General features: G+C 39.9%; 1 protein-coding gene across 1 annotated transcript in view; it reads left to right on the top strand.

Moving 5' to 3' along the window:
* LOC136863663 (rho guanine nucleotide exchange factor 11) overlaps positions 1-18,863 on the top strand; it is a 673,199-nt gene that overhangs the window by 646,680 nt on the left and 7,656 nt on the right. Inside the window, exon 14 of the mRNA XM_068226029.1 lies at positions 5,370-5,665. Coding sequence (XP_068082130.1) covers positions 5,370-5,665 — 296 coding nt within the window. The remainder of the gene's footprint in view (positions 1-5,369; positions 5,666-18,863) is intronic.

The raw sequence follows: 18,863 nt of genomic DNA on the forward strand, positions 1-18,863 counted from the left end.
AGTATTTCTAATGGGGGATGGGGACTATTGTGGTTGGTGAGGTTGGGTTGGAGCGTGGGAGGTGGTGTAGTGTGGTCACAGTCCTCGGGATGCCATCACTTCAGGGTGGGGGCAGGGAGCGGTATAAGTGGAAGGGTGTTTGGATGAAATGTGGAGAGGGGGAGGGGGGCCATTGAGGAGGTGGTTAAGGGAGGGGTGGCCGCGGTTGAGGGCTCATCGGTAGGTATGCTGCAATTGGGTGAGAACATAGGCGTCAAGTTTGGGGAATGGGAATATGCCGTGGAGGTCCGAGGTGGGATAGCGGAATGGAAGACGGAGGGCATGGAGTAAGGTGCGTCGTTCTATAGAAAGGAGGGGGCGATAGAAGTTAGGGTTGGATTTAGCTATGGCTGCCCAGGTGGTGAGTCCATAGGTAATGGGAGGTCGGACAAATGTCTTGGATGTGTGGAGGAGGAGGGAAGATTGCAGACCACACCGTGTGCCGGCCAGGCAGCGCACCAGTCGGGCACGGGAGGCCGTCTAGGACTTGAGGTGTTGAAAGTGAGGGCGAAAGGTTAGGTGCTGGTCAAAGAGGATGCCGAGGTATTTTAAGGTGGGTTGGGTGCGGATGCGGGTGTCCCGGACTTTGAGGTTGCGAGTGGTACTGGATTTGACATGCTCTATTGGTGGAAAAATATCTAATTCCCTCCATAGGAACTTAGAATTTCCATTCGGAATTGCTAGGTGGGCAATAATTCCATTGTGGAGAGTTATCTCCCGTATGCAGTTATCAGACTGTGCCTCTTATAATGGGCTTCTGATAAGTTCACCTGCGAAAATCCTTTCTACTCTCCTTCACTTCAGTATACAGAAGGACGACATTGCTGACATCCACCCAATGGGACAAAGAATCATCATCAAAGTGAACAGCGAAGAAGCTGCAAACAAGATCTGCAACACCATCAGCCCCGCTCAATTTGGTTCATCTGCACCATTTCAACAAGTCCCCCAGTCTGTCAGTATTTCACCATCGCCTCGCAACTACCTCTTCAGCTGCGTGATCAAGGGAGTGGACCCAGCCATCATGGAAGATGCTATAGTCAAGGAACTTCAAGATGACGGTATTGTAGTACGGAAATCCATCCGAATTAAAACCGCCACCAGACCGACCTACATGATTCGCCTCCTTTTACCATCCACCAATGATTTGGACAGATTGCTGGAACATGGTGTCTACATTTTTCGTCAACATCATCGGGTGGAACCCTCAAGTACTTCTCCTCCTGTAGCCATAAGGTGCGGGCGATGCTTACAATATAATGACCACTGCACAGCTCAATGTCGCGCCGATAGAGCGAACTGTGGCCACTGTAATCAGTCCCACTCTACACCTACTTGCCCCAACAAACGAGAACCTCCGCAGTGCCACACCTGTGGACTTGCTCACACAACTTAATCAAGACAGTGCAAAGCCCGCCCAGCTCCCCCTGCAAACCGCCCAGATCTTATAGCTCCTATCCACACACTAGATAACCCCACTCTTCCGTCAGACTCCATCTACCCAGCACCAACCATAGAAGACCTCATCCGGTTTTTAACACCATCCTTGATGAACATCTTTTCATACCATCGCCCCTTAATATTATCCCATCTCAAAGCAGCAGCCAATCAGGCATTCAATCTTCATTTTCAGGCCATTCACACAGGATTAAACACACATTTCCACTTTCATCGTTTAGGAACCCAAGTATAATGCAGTTTGACCAACCTCCCTCACAGACTTCAACTCTTCACAATGTGAGACAGTGCAACACTATCGGCAAATAGCGCCTATGAGAGTGGACATTCTCCCCAAGATTACGGCACAAGACCTGCATAATTCACCGGAGTGCAACACTACGGAGGATATTTTCAAACCCCATATCTCTTTTTGTATTAGTGTACACTATGTGTAGATCATTGTTTGTACATAAAGTACATAGAGTACATAATATTACAATCTATGTATACAATCAATCCCTATCATAGCTATTGTTACTGCAAGAAATAAAATAAAGTCTAAAATCTTTCACTCAAGGGCAACCCCCCCGCCCCCCCCAATCTCCATTTTCTCACTTCCTTTACCCACCTTCCTTTTCCATTATATTTAATCCTTGCACACATCCCCGATAATTAAATACTATCCGCACACACCTCCTAATCCCATACCTACATCAAATTACCCTCCTCCCCGTACCATCACTCCTTCTCCAACCTGCCGAAACTCCTGGCAAGAGTGAAGGCGTTACCTTCAGGGTGGATCGCCCCTCCCCTTCAGGGAGGGGAATAAAGACTAGAATGAATGAATGAATGATGTTCACCTGCGGTCGGTATATGCAGAGTGGGTTGTTGTTCCATATGCCCTGTACTCTGACCAGCCAACCGAGCAGAGGAAAGTCGGCCATGGCTCTAACGTGGCTCTGCGCCTCTGCATTCAGGAGATGGGCCTGGGGCACAGCGTGGACTTCACTCCTGGTCCCACCGGTCAGCTGTCCTGAGAATGGTTTTCCATTCTCCTGCACTAAGGCGAATGCCGGGACAGTTCATAGTATAGGCGACGGCCGCCTACCCCCTCACCTTCTCCGCACATCTCCTTCACCGTAACAAATCTCCCGGTCTGAGAGACGGCGTCACCGTCTAAGAGGCCCGCCTTCGCCTTCAGAGGAGGAATGAAAACGTTTAGTAGTAGTAGTAGTTTACCTGCATACACCCCAGCGTCAGTGGGTAGGGTCTGACACATCCCACTCTGATGTGTCTAGTGTCAGTCCTAAGACAAAACACTGGTTAATAGAGCAAACGCCTGAAAAGCCTTACATCTGATCTGTTTTTTGACATGCTCTATTGGTGGAAAAATATCTAATTCCCTCCATGGGAATTTAGAATTTTAACATACCACTTAGTCGAGCAGCTCGTCTTCTTTCTAGCAATTTTTCCCAGCCCAAACTTTGCAATATTTTTGTAACGCTACTCTTTTGTCGGAAATCACCCAGAACAAATCAAGCTGTTTTTCTTTGGATTTTTTCCAGTTCTTGAATCAGGTAATCCTGGCGAGGGTCCCATACACTGGAACCATACATACATCCAGTGGCCAATTTCCAGAAAAATTCAACGAAACTAAATTTGTTTTGATACATGAAAAGGTTCTGAAAAAGATGCAGGGAATCACAGACTGGTCTCCTTCCCATCTATATCCTCCAAAATACTGGAAAGAATATTATGCGGCTCCCTCCCATGTGTATTCTCCAAAATACTGGAAAGAATTATATACAGTAGGTTACTATCTTTCTTAACACGTTCAGTACCTGCTCCTGAGCGGGACACATGAATGCCTGGACCAGCCATTTTCATGCCCGGCCCTCTTGACGTGCATCACTTAATACAGTTTACAATTACTCTTAAAATAAAATGTTAGGAAAAAGGTACTTTGTGCTTACCTCTAGTAAATATTTAGGGTGTGAATCTGGTATCACAGGTTTCAAAATACGTCTAATTTTATACAGCCTATCTGTATTTTCGGCATAATGATTACTGTCACCGAAGTGAAGAAATGAAAGAATACGAAGGAAGCGTATTCAGAACATTGTATTAGAAAATATTGGAATATGAAAAACAGGGTCCTCAGTCCAGTACGTTTTTATATCAGGATTTTGGACGAATCGGTTTCCACGATTGCATGATCATATTCTTTGTGAAAGGCCAGGGCACCGCACTTGACTCGTGTATAGATTGGTCTGCTCACACGCATACTGATAAAATTCGTCATTCATGAAAATACTCACGTAACTCAAAATAGCCTGCTCATTTTCTATTTGAACGTTTATACCTGAATTCTCTGTAAATAGTGGAACGGTTGGACAATAACTAGAATGATATGTATCAGGCACTTTACTTTTCTCTATAGGCCTATCGGAATTTCCTCGTCACTCTCTCTCACTTTCACTATCTGAGTCTATTTCAGGAATAAGTTCATCACCAGAATAATCATTGTGAACAATATCTAATAATTAATCTTCCGTAAGAAACTTTGTTTTATAAGCCATTATACTACACTCGGTAAGAACAACATGCACTGCACTGGAATCTCAAGTACCGTCTTGAAGCGCGAGGAAGTGCTGAGATATTCCCGCTAAAACAGCTAAGATAAACATGAGCCCACTCAACGCGAGAGTTATCTCAAAAAGGTCAACCAACTTCCTGCTACAATCAGTAATGCTGACTAAGGTGTAAGAATGCATAGATGAGGAATATAAACAGCATTGCTTTGCGCGGAATATTAAACGTCTTACGCCGTCCAAGGCCCGCAGCATAGGAGCAAGCTTAAACGTCTTACGCTGTCCACGGTCCGCAATGAGTTAAAGAATCGGAATATATTAGCAGGTTGCCAAAATGGCTTTTGTAAAAATAAATCTACTACCACAGCACTTTATTGAATATATATAATACTCTATAGAGCACCCAGCATTAAGAAAAGACTGCGGAGCCTTATGGCGAGAGTGTTGCTCGCTGTAAGTAGCGACATTGCTGACGTCATAAGTTATTTTAACCTGCTTCGAGTATTGTACAGTTCAGAACATGCTCATCTCCTTACTCCCAAGTCTTCCCAGCCCAAAATTTGCAACATTTTTGTAACACTACCATTTTGTAGGAAATCACCCAAAACAAATCATGTTGCTTTCCTTTGGATCATTTCCATTTCTCACATCAAGTAATCTTGGTGTGGGTCACAAACGCTGCATTTATGGCTGTCACCCAGGCGGCAGTTTCCATATCAGTTTTTTTTTTTTTTTCTATTCTTTTCTTAAATGATTTCAAAGAAGTTTGAATTTTATCAAACATCTCCCTCAGTAAATTAATCCGATACCTAATTCTTCTTCCTATAAATGAATATTTTTCCCAGTTTTCCAACATTAGCTTCAAATTGTGATCTTCCCTTTTTTAACTTTCCATATTTAAATGGTATAAATTAAATATTTATTTAGCTCCTCTTCTCTATTAATTGTTAGTTGCCTTGGAAACAGCTGGGAGGTATAATCCGAGATACGACCAGAACGGAAAAGTACGATGTTAGGATAAGCCTGATAATCGTCTGCAAAGGATTAAATATGTCGTGACCATCAGGCTTTTTTCTACTGGAATCAGAAGATTACTGTGTATTATTTGTTAATAACTGATGTACAGTAGTGATACACATTCAATATTATCAGTTATTAGTTTTCATAAATTAACCATCTGAAGGATCAACCACTGAAATTACTACCATCAACTTTTGATGTAGTATATAAGTTGTTTTGTCATTAATATCACCAAATATGTAGGTAAATCAAATACTGTGTTATCTTATCTTTCCACAGGTGAACTGGATGACAAGATGAAATGGCTCAAGAATTTTGAACGCCTACTAGAAATTCAACGTAATATTGTATGGCCATCAGTATTTGAGCTGGACCCCAAAATCTATGTACCAGAGTTTCTGAAGCCAGCCTTGACCAAACAACCATGTGACAGAATCATTGTGAGCCCAAGGCGCCAAATAATCATTGAAGGTTCCCTCCAGCTATGGGATACAGGGAAGCCACAAGAAATGTTTGTAGTCCTTTTTGATGACATGCTCCTCATCACTAGAAGAAAGAAAGGTCTTTCTAAAAAGGTTAGAGTACCTCTGCATATTTAATTTTGTCTAACGATCAGTTACATATGTTTGAACAGGAAGGTCTCTCCCAGTATATTTGAACTGTTACCTATTTCAGACCATTATCTCCACAATTTGTCACAACACATTCTTCAGACTGCCATATAAAGTGGCCTAGATGTCATCATAGAATGAACTCTATGGATCTTAATGCTGAAACTGACCTTCTGCAACCTTTTTTACTAATATTGCTTATGTATTATTTAAGAATAAATTTGTAACTTTGGCTCTAGGCAACAACAGTTTTAAAATTAGCTTTGTATCTTCTTGGATTAAATTCATTTGGTATGATATTCATACATGTCACTTGCAAGCTCAAAACATGCCCAGGTGATATGAAAGCAATATTTGAAGTCATATACACTGCTGACGTAATTATTTGCAATATTATTTTAATTTCTTTGCTTCATCAGCAATATAACCATTGGAGTTAACGTACAGCAAATTTGGAATTCATGAAAACATGGCTTTTTAACATTCAGTCACCAGTAACATAGGTAATATTTGTAACTGTTTCAGCAAGAGAGGTTTGTGTTCAAACTTATACACTATGTTGATGAAATTCCTCTATGAAAAATGTCTAAAATCATAGACAGATGATAAACTAGCATGTTAACCTTTTCACTCCGGCGAAGCTAGAACTGCAGTGAGGCCTTCAGGACGAGAGCCAGGAGCAGCTAGTCCTGCCTGCTGTATGAGATATATTCTGCAGACCACTTTCTTGTTTTCATTTTTTCACATTGTTAATACACAACATGTTGACTAATTTCTAAAGAATAATTCGATCAAATCATTTTGTATTGTTTAGTTATTTTCATTCATGGAAAGCTTCCCATCCTCCTTTTAGATCTGTGACATTGGACACAGCACTGTTGGTGTTAAATTTTCCCCATCTTCATCTACTTCAAAGTCACTACCTGTTATGAGGGTAAGAGTATTCAATTTTTTCCACATTATGGAATACAGAACCAGAACCCTCTGAAGCTACCTACAGCAGTGCTAGCACATTTGCAGTCAACAGGAATTAGGTGGCAAGTGATGAGCACGAAGGTCATGCGAAACCTTGCCTACTAACTGATTGTCCCTGACATCTCGTGACTCTACTGGTAACTATAGGCTCCTGAGGAAACAACTAGATATCATGAAGGTCAAACTTCTCCAGCAGTCTACCATAACAAGAATCTAAAAGGAGGATGGGAAGACCCCAGTGTACAACATCACTACCTTCTCTGGTTTCGGCTCTTGTGGAAGAATGGACTGATATTCCTCCACAGACATTCAGACACCTCATTGAATGTGTACCCAGCAAAGCTAAAGCCATCATAAAGACAAAAGGTGGACCCAACCCACATTAATGCTCAGTAATAAGGAACATGGCGTGGGTAAAGGGAAAGTGCAATTTCAAACAGGTATCTGGATACTGTACCAGGAACACCTGTACTTAGCTACCTTGGAGAGCATGGATTTACACAAGGCGTGTACAGTCCATGCTTGGAATGCATACAGAGAGAGAGGTTTTTGAAATAAGTAAACATTTCAAATGAACTGTTTGTTTATCCATAAAAGAAGACAAGTTGCATGTCACCTTTAATACAGCCAAAGATGGAAAACAGTAGCGAACATCCTTTGTATTGTGGCAGGCAATGTCCCTCGCTGCTGGTACCCTTTCCCCATGCCATAAGTCAGCTCTCTGTACCATGGGACCACATGAATTTCCACGTTGACTAGAATTTCTGGAAGTACTGGCAGATCGCAGATGGTCTGGGGAGTCTAAGTTCCAGGGTTCACCCATTCGGTATGATTGTGTACACTTGGCTGATTATTGTTGCAGTTTGACATTAAATTGAATGGTTTGAATGGTTCTCATGAAGGAAGTAAAGAAATGTGTTCATACCATGTATAATGTCAATAGAATCTATCACAAACACTCCTTTACTATAACTGCACTATGAAAATAAAGAGATTATTTTGCTGTCTGAATGTTAACGGGATCAAACGTGCTCTCAAAAGCAAAATGCACTTGACAGAGTTTTTAAAGTGTTTCAAAAGAAACATTTAACTTGGCACAGTTTTGAAAATAAATAATTCACTTGGCACAGTTTTTAACTGAAAGTTTCACTGGGCACAGTTTTAAATAAATTCAAAGTAATAATTCACTTATGTGTTTCACAGTACATGAAGTAAGAGAACACAAATGCGTAAGAAGTTTTGTTACGTCCTACTATTGTCAGAATTATTTACAAGTTGGTGAGACTATAACATGTTAAGTATCGTACAGACTATGAATTTAGTTCCGTTCACACGCTATTGTAACATGACACTTGATATTTACATAATATGATACACCTGATAATATGGGGTATTTAGTTATTAAGGTAAATAAAGCTTTGTTCACTGAGACCACTATGTTATGTCCAATACTACACATAGTATTGTCATGACCTTCAACCACTTGTACGAGAAAGTAATTTCTCTTTCTTTTTTTCAAAATGGCGCCCGGTAATGACGACGTAGTGTTTTATTCTCCGAGTAAATTAACTGTAAAATGTGACGAAAAGTGCGGAAAATGTCGAAGATTAGTGAAAAATGGAATGTTGTGTGATTCATGTGATCGATGGTGGCATTATAAGTGCGGAAATTGCCCTAGAGACGTAAAAACTAATGAAAATGTTGACTGGATTTTTGAGGAGTGTGTTCGGAATGTAGTTGTTGGGGACGGTGTTGACGAAGCACCGAAAACAGTCGATGAGGAATATAAAAGTGCATTAGAAATTATAAACATTCTAAAAAAGGACAATGAGACTCTTAAAGTTGAAAATCAAGAATTAAAAGAAAGACTGCGATCGCTAGAATTTGGGACTGACCATTCTTCGAGTGATATACCGGTACAAGTAACAAACTCGAGCACGTGGTGTCAAGTAGTTCGCGGATGGCCGGCTAAGAAGAAATCTACAACTGAATTTCCGGAAATAAACATCAGAAATAGGTTTTCTGCCCTAAATAATTTAATTCCGGAAGAAAGTGATCGCGCGCGTAAAACCAAATCATCGCGATCCGCTGCCGTTGCCGTGCCGAGTTTAAAATTTAGGCCTAGAATTCAGATTCAAGACCCAGTTAGGCCTAAATCAGCGAAGGTAGCTGTGTTTGGTGATAGCCAAGGAAGGGGAATTGCGGGAGTGATTAACGACGAGAATATAGCAGCAACCGGAGAAATATATCCAGGAGCTTCTATCAGCAGTGTTCTGGAAAACGTAGAAGCAGCAACTAGGAACTTCGGGAGCGGCGATGCAGTGCTTATCATCGGTGGGACGAACGACGTAGCTCACGACGACGCCAAGAATGTAAGATCACAACTTAAACATACACTAGGGAAGCTGACCCACACTAACGTCTTTGTAGTGAACGTGCCCCACAGGCATGGTTTGAGTAGAGACTCTTGTGTGAACATTCAAGTGGACAAGGTCAATACAGATATTGTTAAAATTTGTAAACATTTTCGGAATACTCAGGTTATTGAATGCAGCAGTTTTGAGAGATACTGGTATACAAAACATGGCCTCCATCTAAACAATTCAGGTAAACGAAAGATAGCAAATATTGTTCTAGATTTTATTAATCTTAAGATATGTACTGTAAAACAGGCAACTCCCTTGAGTTATAATACTGACCAGGAAAACTGGTAGAAAGAGCCAGCTGTACTTCAAGCTGGCTCAGTCAACTAGAAAAAGAAACTCAGGATAGTAAGGAATTTCAAGTTACCGGTACCCAATTGCAACAGTCAAGTTTTAGGGAGGATGGGGGTCTGAGATTGCTCTTGGTAAACTGTCAAAGTGTAGTAAATAAACAATTAAAATTCGGTACATTGATGGAATCCTATGAGACTGATGTGGTGATAGGAGTGGAATCGTGGTTGAAAGAAGGGGTGGGTAATAGAGAAATATTTCCAGAAGGGTACACAGTCTATCGTAGAGACCGAGGAGATAAAAAGGGAGGGGGGGTGTTTATTCTGGTGAAGGAAACTTATTGTTCACATGAATGGTTTACCGATGAAAGGGATGAAATATTAGGGATAAAATTAGTTTGTGATAATATGAAGGAGGTGGGAATTATAGGAACATACAGGCCTGGAAGAGAGGAAAGAGACTTGGAAATCTTTGAGAAAATAATAGATTATACTCATAAAAACAATAATAATGATATGGTAATAATTGGGGGAGATCTACATTTTCCTGAAGTTGAATGGAATGGAGCTGCAAGTGAAGCCTATGAACAGAAACTGGCAAATAAGTTAATTTGGGAGGGAGGATTTACACAAGTAGTACAAGAACCGACTCGTCTCAATAACTTACTAGATGTATTCTTGGTTAAACCATGGGAAATTGTTGATAAAACTGAGGTAATTGAAGGAATAGGAGACCATAAGGCTGTAATAATGGATGTAGGACTCGTACCAAAAAGGCTTAATAAGAGGGTTACACAAGACAAGAAATTGTACAGAAAAACTAAAGTTGATGAATTTGGGACTTACCTTAAATCACAATTCAGTTGTTGTATAAGTGAAGGGAGTAACGTGGATACACTTTGGGCTAAATTTAAAGGAATCATTTGGGAAGGAGAGAAGAGATTTGTACCTGTTAGGAAGGGTAAAATGACCTCAGACCCTGTTTATTATACAAGGGAAATAAGAAAATTAAAAAGAAAATGTAGAATAGTAAACAGGAAAATCAAAGAGGGTAGGGAGAGTAGAGAAACTAGAAAACAGCTAATGAGGGAACTGAATAGAGTGAAAAAGGAAGCAAAAGAGAATTATATGAATTGCATACTTCAGGAGGGTAATGACCACAAAGGGAAATGGAAAAAGCTGTATTCATATATCAGGAATCAAAAAGGAAAAGGAATCCAAATTCCTACAATGGTGGGAGAAGGGGGTGAACACTATTTAACAGATACTGAGAAAGCAAACCTATTTAGTGGGGAATTTAGAGATTCAGTAGATGATTGTCAAGAGTCGGAAACCGAAACAGAAGACAGAGAGGGAGAGAGACAGAGGGAAACCAGAAGCTTCTCATTCATAAATGAAGATATTTTCAGAGAAATCCAACTGCTTCAGCAAGGAAAAGCAGCAGGAAGTGATCAAATTACTGGGGAGGTATTAAAGACAATGGGGTGGTACATAGTGCCTTATTTAAAATTTCTCTTTGACTATGTCATAAATAATAGTGTAATACCAAAGGAATGGAAGGAATCTATAATAATACCAATTTATAAAGGAAAGGGTGATAAAAGGAAACCAGAGAACTACAGACCAATCAGCCTGACCAGTATAGTTTGTAAAATACTGGAGAGTTTAATATCGAAGTACATCAGAGGGATATGTGATGATAAAAATTGGTTCATGAGGAGCCAGTATGGATTTAGAAAGAAATTTTCTTGTGAGGCACAACTGGTGGAATTTCAGCAGGACATATCAGATCAATTGGATTCAGGAGGTCAGTTAGATTGCATAGCCATAGATCTTTCCAAAGCCTTTGATAGAGTGGAACATGGAATATTATTAAAGAAATTGGAGGGAATAGGATTGGATGTAAGGGTTACACATTGGATAAAAACATTTCTAAATTCAAGGGTTCAGAAAGTCAAAGTAGGAAATAATGTATCTCAGGAAGAGAAAGTTTGGAAGGGAAATGCACAGGGTAGTATAATCGGTCTGTTACTTTTCTTAATATATGCAAATGATTTAGGGAACAATATAACATCAAAAATAAGATTGTATGCAGATGACATAATTGTTTATAGGGAAATAAACAACATTGAGGATTGTTCAGAATTACAAAAGGACCTTGAAAGTATCCAACAATGGGTTGAAGAAAATAATATGAAGGTTAATGGAGGCAAATCAACTGTTACAACTTTTACAAACAGGAGCTTTAAAACTGAATTTGAATATACTTTGGATGAGGTAGTTATCCCAAAAGATGGCAAGTGCAAATACTTAGGTGTGAGATTTGAAAGTAATTTGCACTGGAAGGGTCATATTGATGACATTGTTGGGAAAGCATACAGATTGTTACATGTCATAATGAGGCTACTTAAAGGATGCAACAAAGAATTAAAAGAAAAAAGTTACTTGAGTATGGTTTGTCCATTATTGGAATATGCAAACAGTGTTTGGGATCCTCACCAAGAATATCTAATAAAAGAAATAGATAGTGTGCAGAGGAAAGCAGCAAGATTTGTAACAGGGGATTTCAGGAGAAAGAGTAGTGTATCAGAAATGTTAAAGGAACTAGGGTGGGAAACTTTAAGTAAAAGAAGGGAGAAAACTAGACTTATAGGATTATATAGAACCTATACAGGAGAAGCAGCATGGGGAGATATCCGTGAGAGGCTTCAGTTGGAAAATTATTATATCGGCAGGACTGACCACAAATATAAAATTAGAAGGAATTTTAGCAGAAGTGATTGGGGTAAATTTTCATTCATTGGGAAGGGTGTGAAGGAGTGGAACAGTTTACCAGGGGTAGTGTTTGATCCTTTTCCAAAATCTGTACAGATATTCAAGAAGAGAATAAACAGCAACAGAGAAAATAAATGAAGTGTTAGAGGGCATTCGACCAGTGCAGGTTATTGTAAATAAAAAAATGTGTTTGAATAAATTAATTCCATCCCCTGGTCTAAGGAGTTTGGACAGCCAAAGTAGGGGACTGCCTGTAGGGGTGAAGTACAGTGGGGACTTCGAGGGCCCTGGGACCGCTACGGTAGCTGTGAAGGCCCTTCAGGAACTCTGAAAAATTGTGGCAAAAGGGGCTCTGGTTAAGACGCAGCAGGTCGTTATGCTACTTAGGATCCAGAACCGGTAAAAAAAAAATAGTAAATAAATAAATGCAATGTAAATATTAATCTTATGCCAGTTGTATAGTATCATTTGAAGTAATTCCACATACTGTATATCAGTTTACTATATTTGTAAGTAGTACAGGAGATATTATAAGTAGAATTTTGTAAACAATATTAATTTATTAAGGATGAGCTGTGTGTTTAATAGAAAACATTGTTAGCGTAAATTGTATAATATTGTATTATAGGAAAATTTTCTTCTCTTGTTAATTTAATATTTATTGCTTGACAATAATGTATTTTAGTGTACCATTTGCCACCGAGGTAGACACCTCATTTGCAAATAAAGAGATTTTGATTTGATTTGAACTACTTGTTTAAGTCTATTCAACTCTAATGTAGAATAAATGTTAATCAGCTTTCGAGCTGTATTTATGAATTCCTAGTTCCGGGCGAGTTGGCCGTGCGGTTAGGAGCATGCAGCTGTGAGCTCGCATCCAGGAGATAGTGGGTTCGAACCCCACTGTCGGCAGCCCTGAAAATGGTTTTCTGTGGTTTCCCATTTTCACACCAGGCAAATGCTGGGGCTGTACCTTAATTAAGGCCACGGCCGATTCCTTCCCATTCCTAGGCCATTCTTGTCCCATCGTCACCATAAGACCTATCTGTTTTGAATTCACAGTTCCAAAACCTAAGTTCAATTGTACAGTTCTAATATAACTTGAAAAATATAAGTCCGACGTTCACTACTCGGAATATGAACTGATAGAAAATATTCAGTCATCTTTATGCGATGGATTTCTGTCGAAGTTCATAGTAACACACTGATAGAATTCCATCGTCGACTGTCCTACAGTCAGCCAGCATGGCTAGGCTGTGGAATCATATGAAATCAGCTTGTCACGTCACAAGATTTCCCTATAACTTCAACTTGGAATAACTTCATCCACTTTCCATGGATATGCTTGAGACTTGGTAATTATGTGTAGTTTAGCATTGGCTACACAGTGATGTAGTCCAAATTGTGATGCTAATTTTATTTATTGAGTTATCAGGCATGGAACTATAGAACATTCTACATAACGTAGCTTATCGTTGACCGACCAGCACCAAGCTCACAACTCATTCACCAGCTGCGGTCAGCTAATCTTGCATGCAACGGGTATTTTAAACTTTAAATACTTTGAGACGGAGTGCTGTATCAGTGTTCCTGGTCCAATAATTTCGGTTACATGGTGTATATTAGAGATGGGTCAATACTAGTTACGTTGATACCAATATATCCATTTTGTCTTGATACTCAAAACTCAGATACCTTCATTCTTGAAATAAAATAGTAAAATAGAAATTTCTCAATATAATATTATTTATTAAACAGGCATTTTTATGTTAGCACTACAATATCTGTATAATCGTAAATGAGGCAGTCAGAAGCAAAGGAGTGTAAGTGACAACAATAACGGTTATGTCAGAGTTGGCATAAAGATAAAGATTGCTTAAAAAATACATGCTTTACAAGAGAAGCATTCAGTGGACTTGGCTGGCTTCAGCAGCTAGTTGCGTATAATAAAGACAAATACAATGGAGGTCAATGAGTTTCATTCGTGCGCGTGGTGGTGAGGAGGGGAAGGGAAGCAGTGTGAATGCTGTGGTGGCTGTCCACCACTGCCCAATGTTCAGAATTGTTGTAAAGACAAAGATTCCTTAGAAAATATGTGCTCTACAAGAGAGGCATTCAGTGGCCCACAATAAGGATGCTTTAAAGAAAGTTGAAGATGTAATTGTGAGGTATGTGTGCAAAAAACGCGAGGAGCGAATGGCCATAACACAAGATGTGATATGAATGCAGGCTCGAAAAGTGATGCAACAAAGAGGAATTCGTGGATCTTTCAAAGGCAGCAGTGGATGGTGCACAAGAATGATGCATCATAATGAGCTAGTGTTGTGGCATCGCACAGTGTCTGCCAGACACACACATAGAGAAACTCATCAAGTTCTAGCAATATGTAATAAAGCTGTGAAAGCACCATTCATATGAATGGACTTTTTTCTGCCCTTCAAATAACTATCTCTGCTGGGTTTTAGCCTGCAATCTTGGGACCTGAAGGCTGACACTCTGTCACCGATCCACTGAGAGAGCTATGTTTTGCATAGATTTAATTTCAGTAGAGTATATTTCCTAGCTATTTTCTTCAGCCATACTTCTGATATTCAGTCCTCCATGCCTCATTCTCTAAAGCCAAGTACCTTTCCATTGGTCATAACAAGGATGTTCTTGACATTGCTCCACTCATCAGCTGTCTCATCTTCTGCCACTGGAAGTGCTTTGAACTGATTTCGTAGTTCAATTTTGAACTTGTTCTTTGTGTTTTGGTTCTTAAATTTAGAGAAATTAATGTTCTCTGATGAAGTTTGAATTCTGATATCACTTCTTTAATTTTCATATGTAAGAGCGCTGCGTCTAAATAAGAGTCACCTCCAACACTAACTCTTCTTTCATTATGCATATGGAGCATGGATCTTCTCCACTTACATAAAGCCTACGTGATCAATTTGGTTGTTAGTTTAGCAATCCAGGGGCACGCAGGTTACTTTATCAGAACTTTTTTGTGGGAAGATGGCCCACTTATAACCAGCTCTCTCTCAGTACAGTACACAATTCACAAAAGCATTCATTATTGTAATTTACCTCACCCGTGCCATATATTGCCATCACATATTCAATCCCCTCATATACAGAACCAACCTTCACACTGAAGTTGCCTGTCAGGGTGATTATGTCTCCCTTCTAATTTGTTCCTTACAAAAGGGTAGAAGTTGTCCTTGTCATCAAATGAGGATCTGTTTATCCCTCTCCCACCTGGCCCACATGATTGCGGGGGTTAGATTTTAAAAAATTTGGTGTGATAACGAGCTGCTTTTGCTGTGCCATCCAGGACTGCAGTGATTGTGCAGGTCTCACGGGGTATTTTTATTGTTTCTTTTACTGTAGTTGACCAGCAGGTGTCAGGCCAGGAATTTATTTATGCAAAAGGAGAACCAGAACTAGGTGTGTCAAATATAATATCTACCTGTGCATCTCCAAGGCAAACAACTACTTTAAATGTTCCATACATGTAATGTTGAGAAATGACCTACTAGAACAGACTAAATGGAACATCTAACTGAATTATTTTCATACAAATTGCTCCAGTTAAGTTAAAAATTGTCAGTAACATAATTTGTTGTCAGTATTTAGTATTCCTTGCCCCAAAGAATTAGTTATGAGACATTCAATATATTTCACTTTTATCATTCTTTTGTGACTCGCTCAACAAACACCTAACCACTATGACTGTGCTGGTACCTTTCCAGAACACATGTGGCAGAAATAATTATTTTAGTTTTTTGTGGGTTCTTTTCCTCAAAGTGTATTTTTAATGAAAAATCAACAATAATGTTTTCAGGTGGGAAGTAGTTATTGGAGCATAGCACTGAAGGCCATTGATGCTTCTTACAATTGTACAGAATTGTGCCAACATGATCCTTCCTAAAACTGGCTTCCTCTCTGTTAGACCTCTCTTGGTATTCCTCTTAACAGCATCCCAGTTCTTCATCATGTAATCTCTTTCTTCAGAGTTTTCATAGGGGGAGGAATGTGAGCACTTCTTGCGAGTTTGGTTCTCTGTAATCTACTTGGTAGAGCTTCCACAGTTCCAAGAAATCAAGTTTGTAGTGCAGACTTGTTTCAACTTCACCCTGGTTTCAAAACAATTTTCAGGCCACAGGTAGTTTTTAAATTAGTAGCTCAATTTTCCTCTTTATTGTAGTTTTGCTAACATTTCAGCCTCAGTGGTGCAAGTTATTGGCTCATAATCCCCATAGCATGCCGAGGTGACCTGTCCCTTTCCTCAATTATCCTTCTCAGCATTTGTCTTTCAAAGCTGCAGTTTGACAAGCATAAAATCTCTATTAATTGTCAAGTGAAGAATGAAAATGTGATTTTTTAATAGTTTGAGGGAGGTTTTGAAAATAAAAATTGTTTTGTCTCCTTTTGTTAATATTTTATCATTGAGAATAACATTAACATTAAAGGCACGTTTATAAGATTTTACACATGCAAAGCACGAGGTGTGTAGCTACCTCACCAATTAATCAATGTGGTTAGCACGTACCCAAAATATAGCCGCTAAGAACAGTGGATTTTAAAGGTATGCGGTCTGCTCAATTTTTCAGAGATATCTCACACAGATTTGTTCCTCCAGATTTGTGCAAGACTTATGCAAGTAGTTTCTATTCTTCATCCAGCATCAAGATGAGTTTGACTAATGAAATGGATGCGAAACTGAGTGACCAAGTTTCAATTCACTATATCCATATCTGTTCCTTTGCTCCGTGCTAACACCTTCTTTAATGAAATGCAGAATCCTGTGGTAAAAGTCCCTGGAGTCTGAAAAGTAACTTCTGAATCTATTTTCACTGTATATTAGATGGTGAACACAATTATTGTAGGCTCCCTCAGTTTTCTTATTCTTGAAGATTTCATGGTCATCCCCGCAAAGAAAGCACAGGCCCTTCCATATCCTCTTCCGAAAGTAGCACGCAGGCAGCAAGCTGTGGAGCTCACATGCATCAGGCCTGAAAAACCAAGCCTTAAGTAGTCACAGAGACATCGCACCCCATGTTAATGTTACAAATAATCTGTATCCATTGTCTAGGGGTAAAGGTAAACTTCCAAATGTTTTGTGCACTCGATCTTTGACTAAATCAATTAACACTCATGCTAATTAGATGTGTTAGTTTATTATTACATTATTTTATTTACATTGGTTCATGTTTGTGGGTTACTGTAGTCACGTCCTAGTTTGTGAACCATGGGCAACGGCTGAGTGGCCTAGTAAGTGGTCCTGAGAGTCGGGATACCAGTTGCTATGGAATGGGAGTGGGCATCTCGGACACATTCTGAGTCATGGCCCTCCTTGTGCTCAGGCGGCTAGGACTATACAATTCACCGGTGGTCCATAACCCGTTAGAGGAGAGATCCTCACTTGGACTATGTGTAAGTAGGGTAGCATCCTGCTTCATGTATTTACCGAGCTCAGAACATTTTAAGCAAGCCTCGGACCTATGGGAGCAATGTAGTCCCACTCCCATTTGACAGGCGAGGGACTCCTTGGAAACAACTTGGCGAACGAAATGGAATTCGATGGGGAGCTATCAATATTAATGGGGCTTATGGAAGAAAGAAGGTAGAACTGGCTGAGTCAGCAAAGAGGATGCATCTGGATGTGCCAGGAGTAAGAGATATTCGGATAAGGGGAGATAACGAGGAAGAGATAGGAGATTATAAAGTGTACTTGACGGGTGTTAGAAAGGGAAGGGCAGAGTCTGGGGTAGGGCTCTTTATCAGAAATACCATTGCACGCAACATAGTTTCTGTTAGGCACATAAATGAGCGAATGATGTGGATAGATTTGTCAGTTGGAGGAATTAGGACAAGAATTGTGTCCGTGTATTCACCATGTGAGGGTGCAGATCAGGATGAAGTTCACAAGTTTTATGAAGCATTGAGTGACATAGTGGTCAGGGTCAACAGCAAGGATAGAATAGTGCTAATGGGCGATTTCAATGAGAGAGTTGGGAATAGAACTGAAGGATATGAAAGGGTGATTGGTAAATGTGGGGAAGATATGGAAGCTAATGGGAATGGGAAGCGTTTGCTGGACTTCTGTGCTAGTATGGGTTTAGCTGTTACGAATACATTCTTCAAGCATAAGGCTATTCACCGCTAAACACGGGAGGCTAGGGGTACCAGGTTCATAATAGACTATATCTTAACAGAATTTGAATTCAGGAAATCTGTTAGGAATGTACGAGTTTTCTGTGGATTTTTCGATGATACAGACCACTATCTGATCTGTTGGGAACTAGGTATCTCTAGGCCTAGGGTAGAGAAAGTGAAATCTGTCTGCAAACGAATAAGGGTAGAAAATCTCCAGTACGAGGAAATTAGACAGAAGTACATGGATATGATTAGTGAGAAGTTTCAAACAGTAGACAGTAAGCAGGTTCAGGATATAGAAAGTGAATGGATGGCATACAGGGATGCTGTAGTAGAGACAGCAAGGGAATGCCTAGGAACAACTGTGTGTAAAGATGGGAAAAGGCAAACATCTTGGTGGAATGATGAAGTGAGAGCAGCCTGTAAAACGTAAAAAGAAGGCTTATCAGAAATGGCTCCAAACAAGGGCCGAGGCAGACAGGGATTTGTACGTAGTTGAAAGAAACAGAGCGAAACAAATAGTTGAATCCAAAAAGAAATCATGGGAACATTTTGGTA

This window comes from Anabrus simplex, chromosome 2 (genome assembly GCF_040414725.1).
Source record: "Anabrus simplex isolate iqAnaSimp1 chromosome 2, ASM4041472v1, whole genome shotgun sequence".
NCBI classification, from domain to species: domain Eukaryota; kingdom Metazoa; phylum Arthropoda; class Insecta; order Orthoptera; family Tettigoniidae; genus Anabrus; species Anabrus simplex.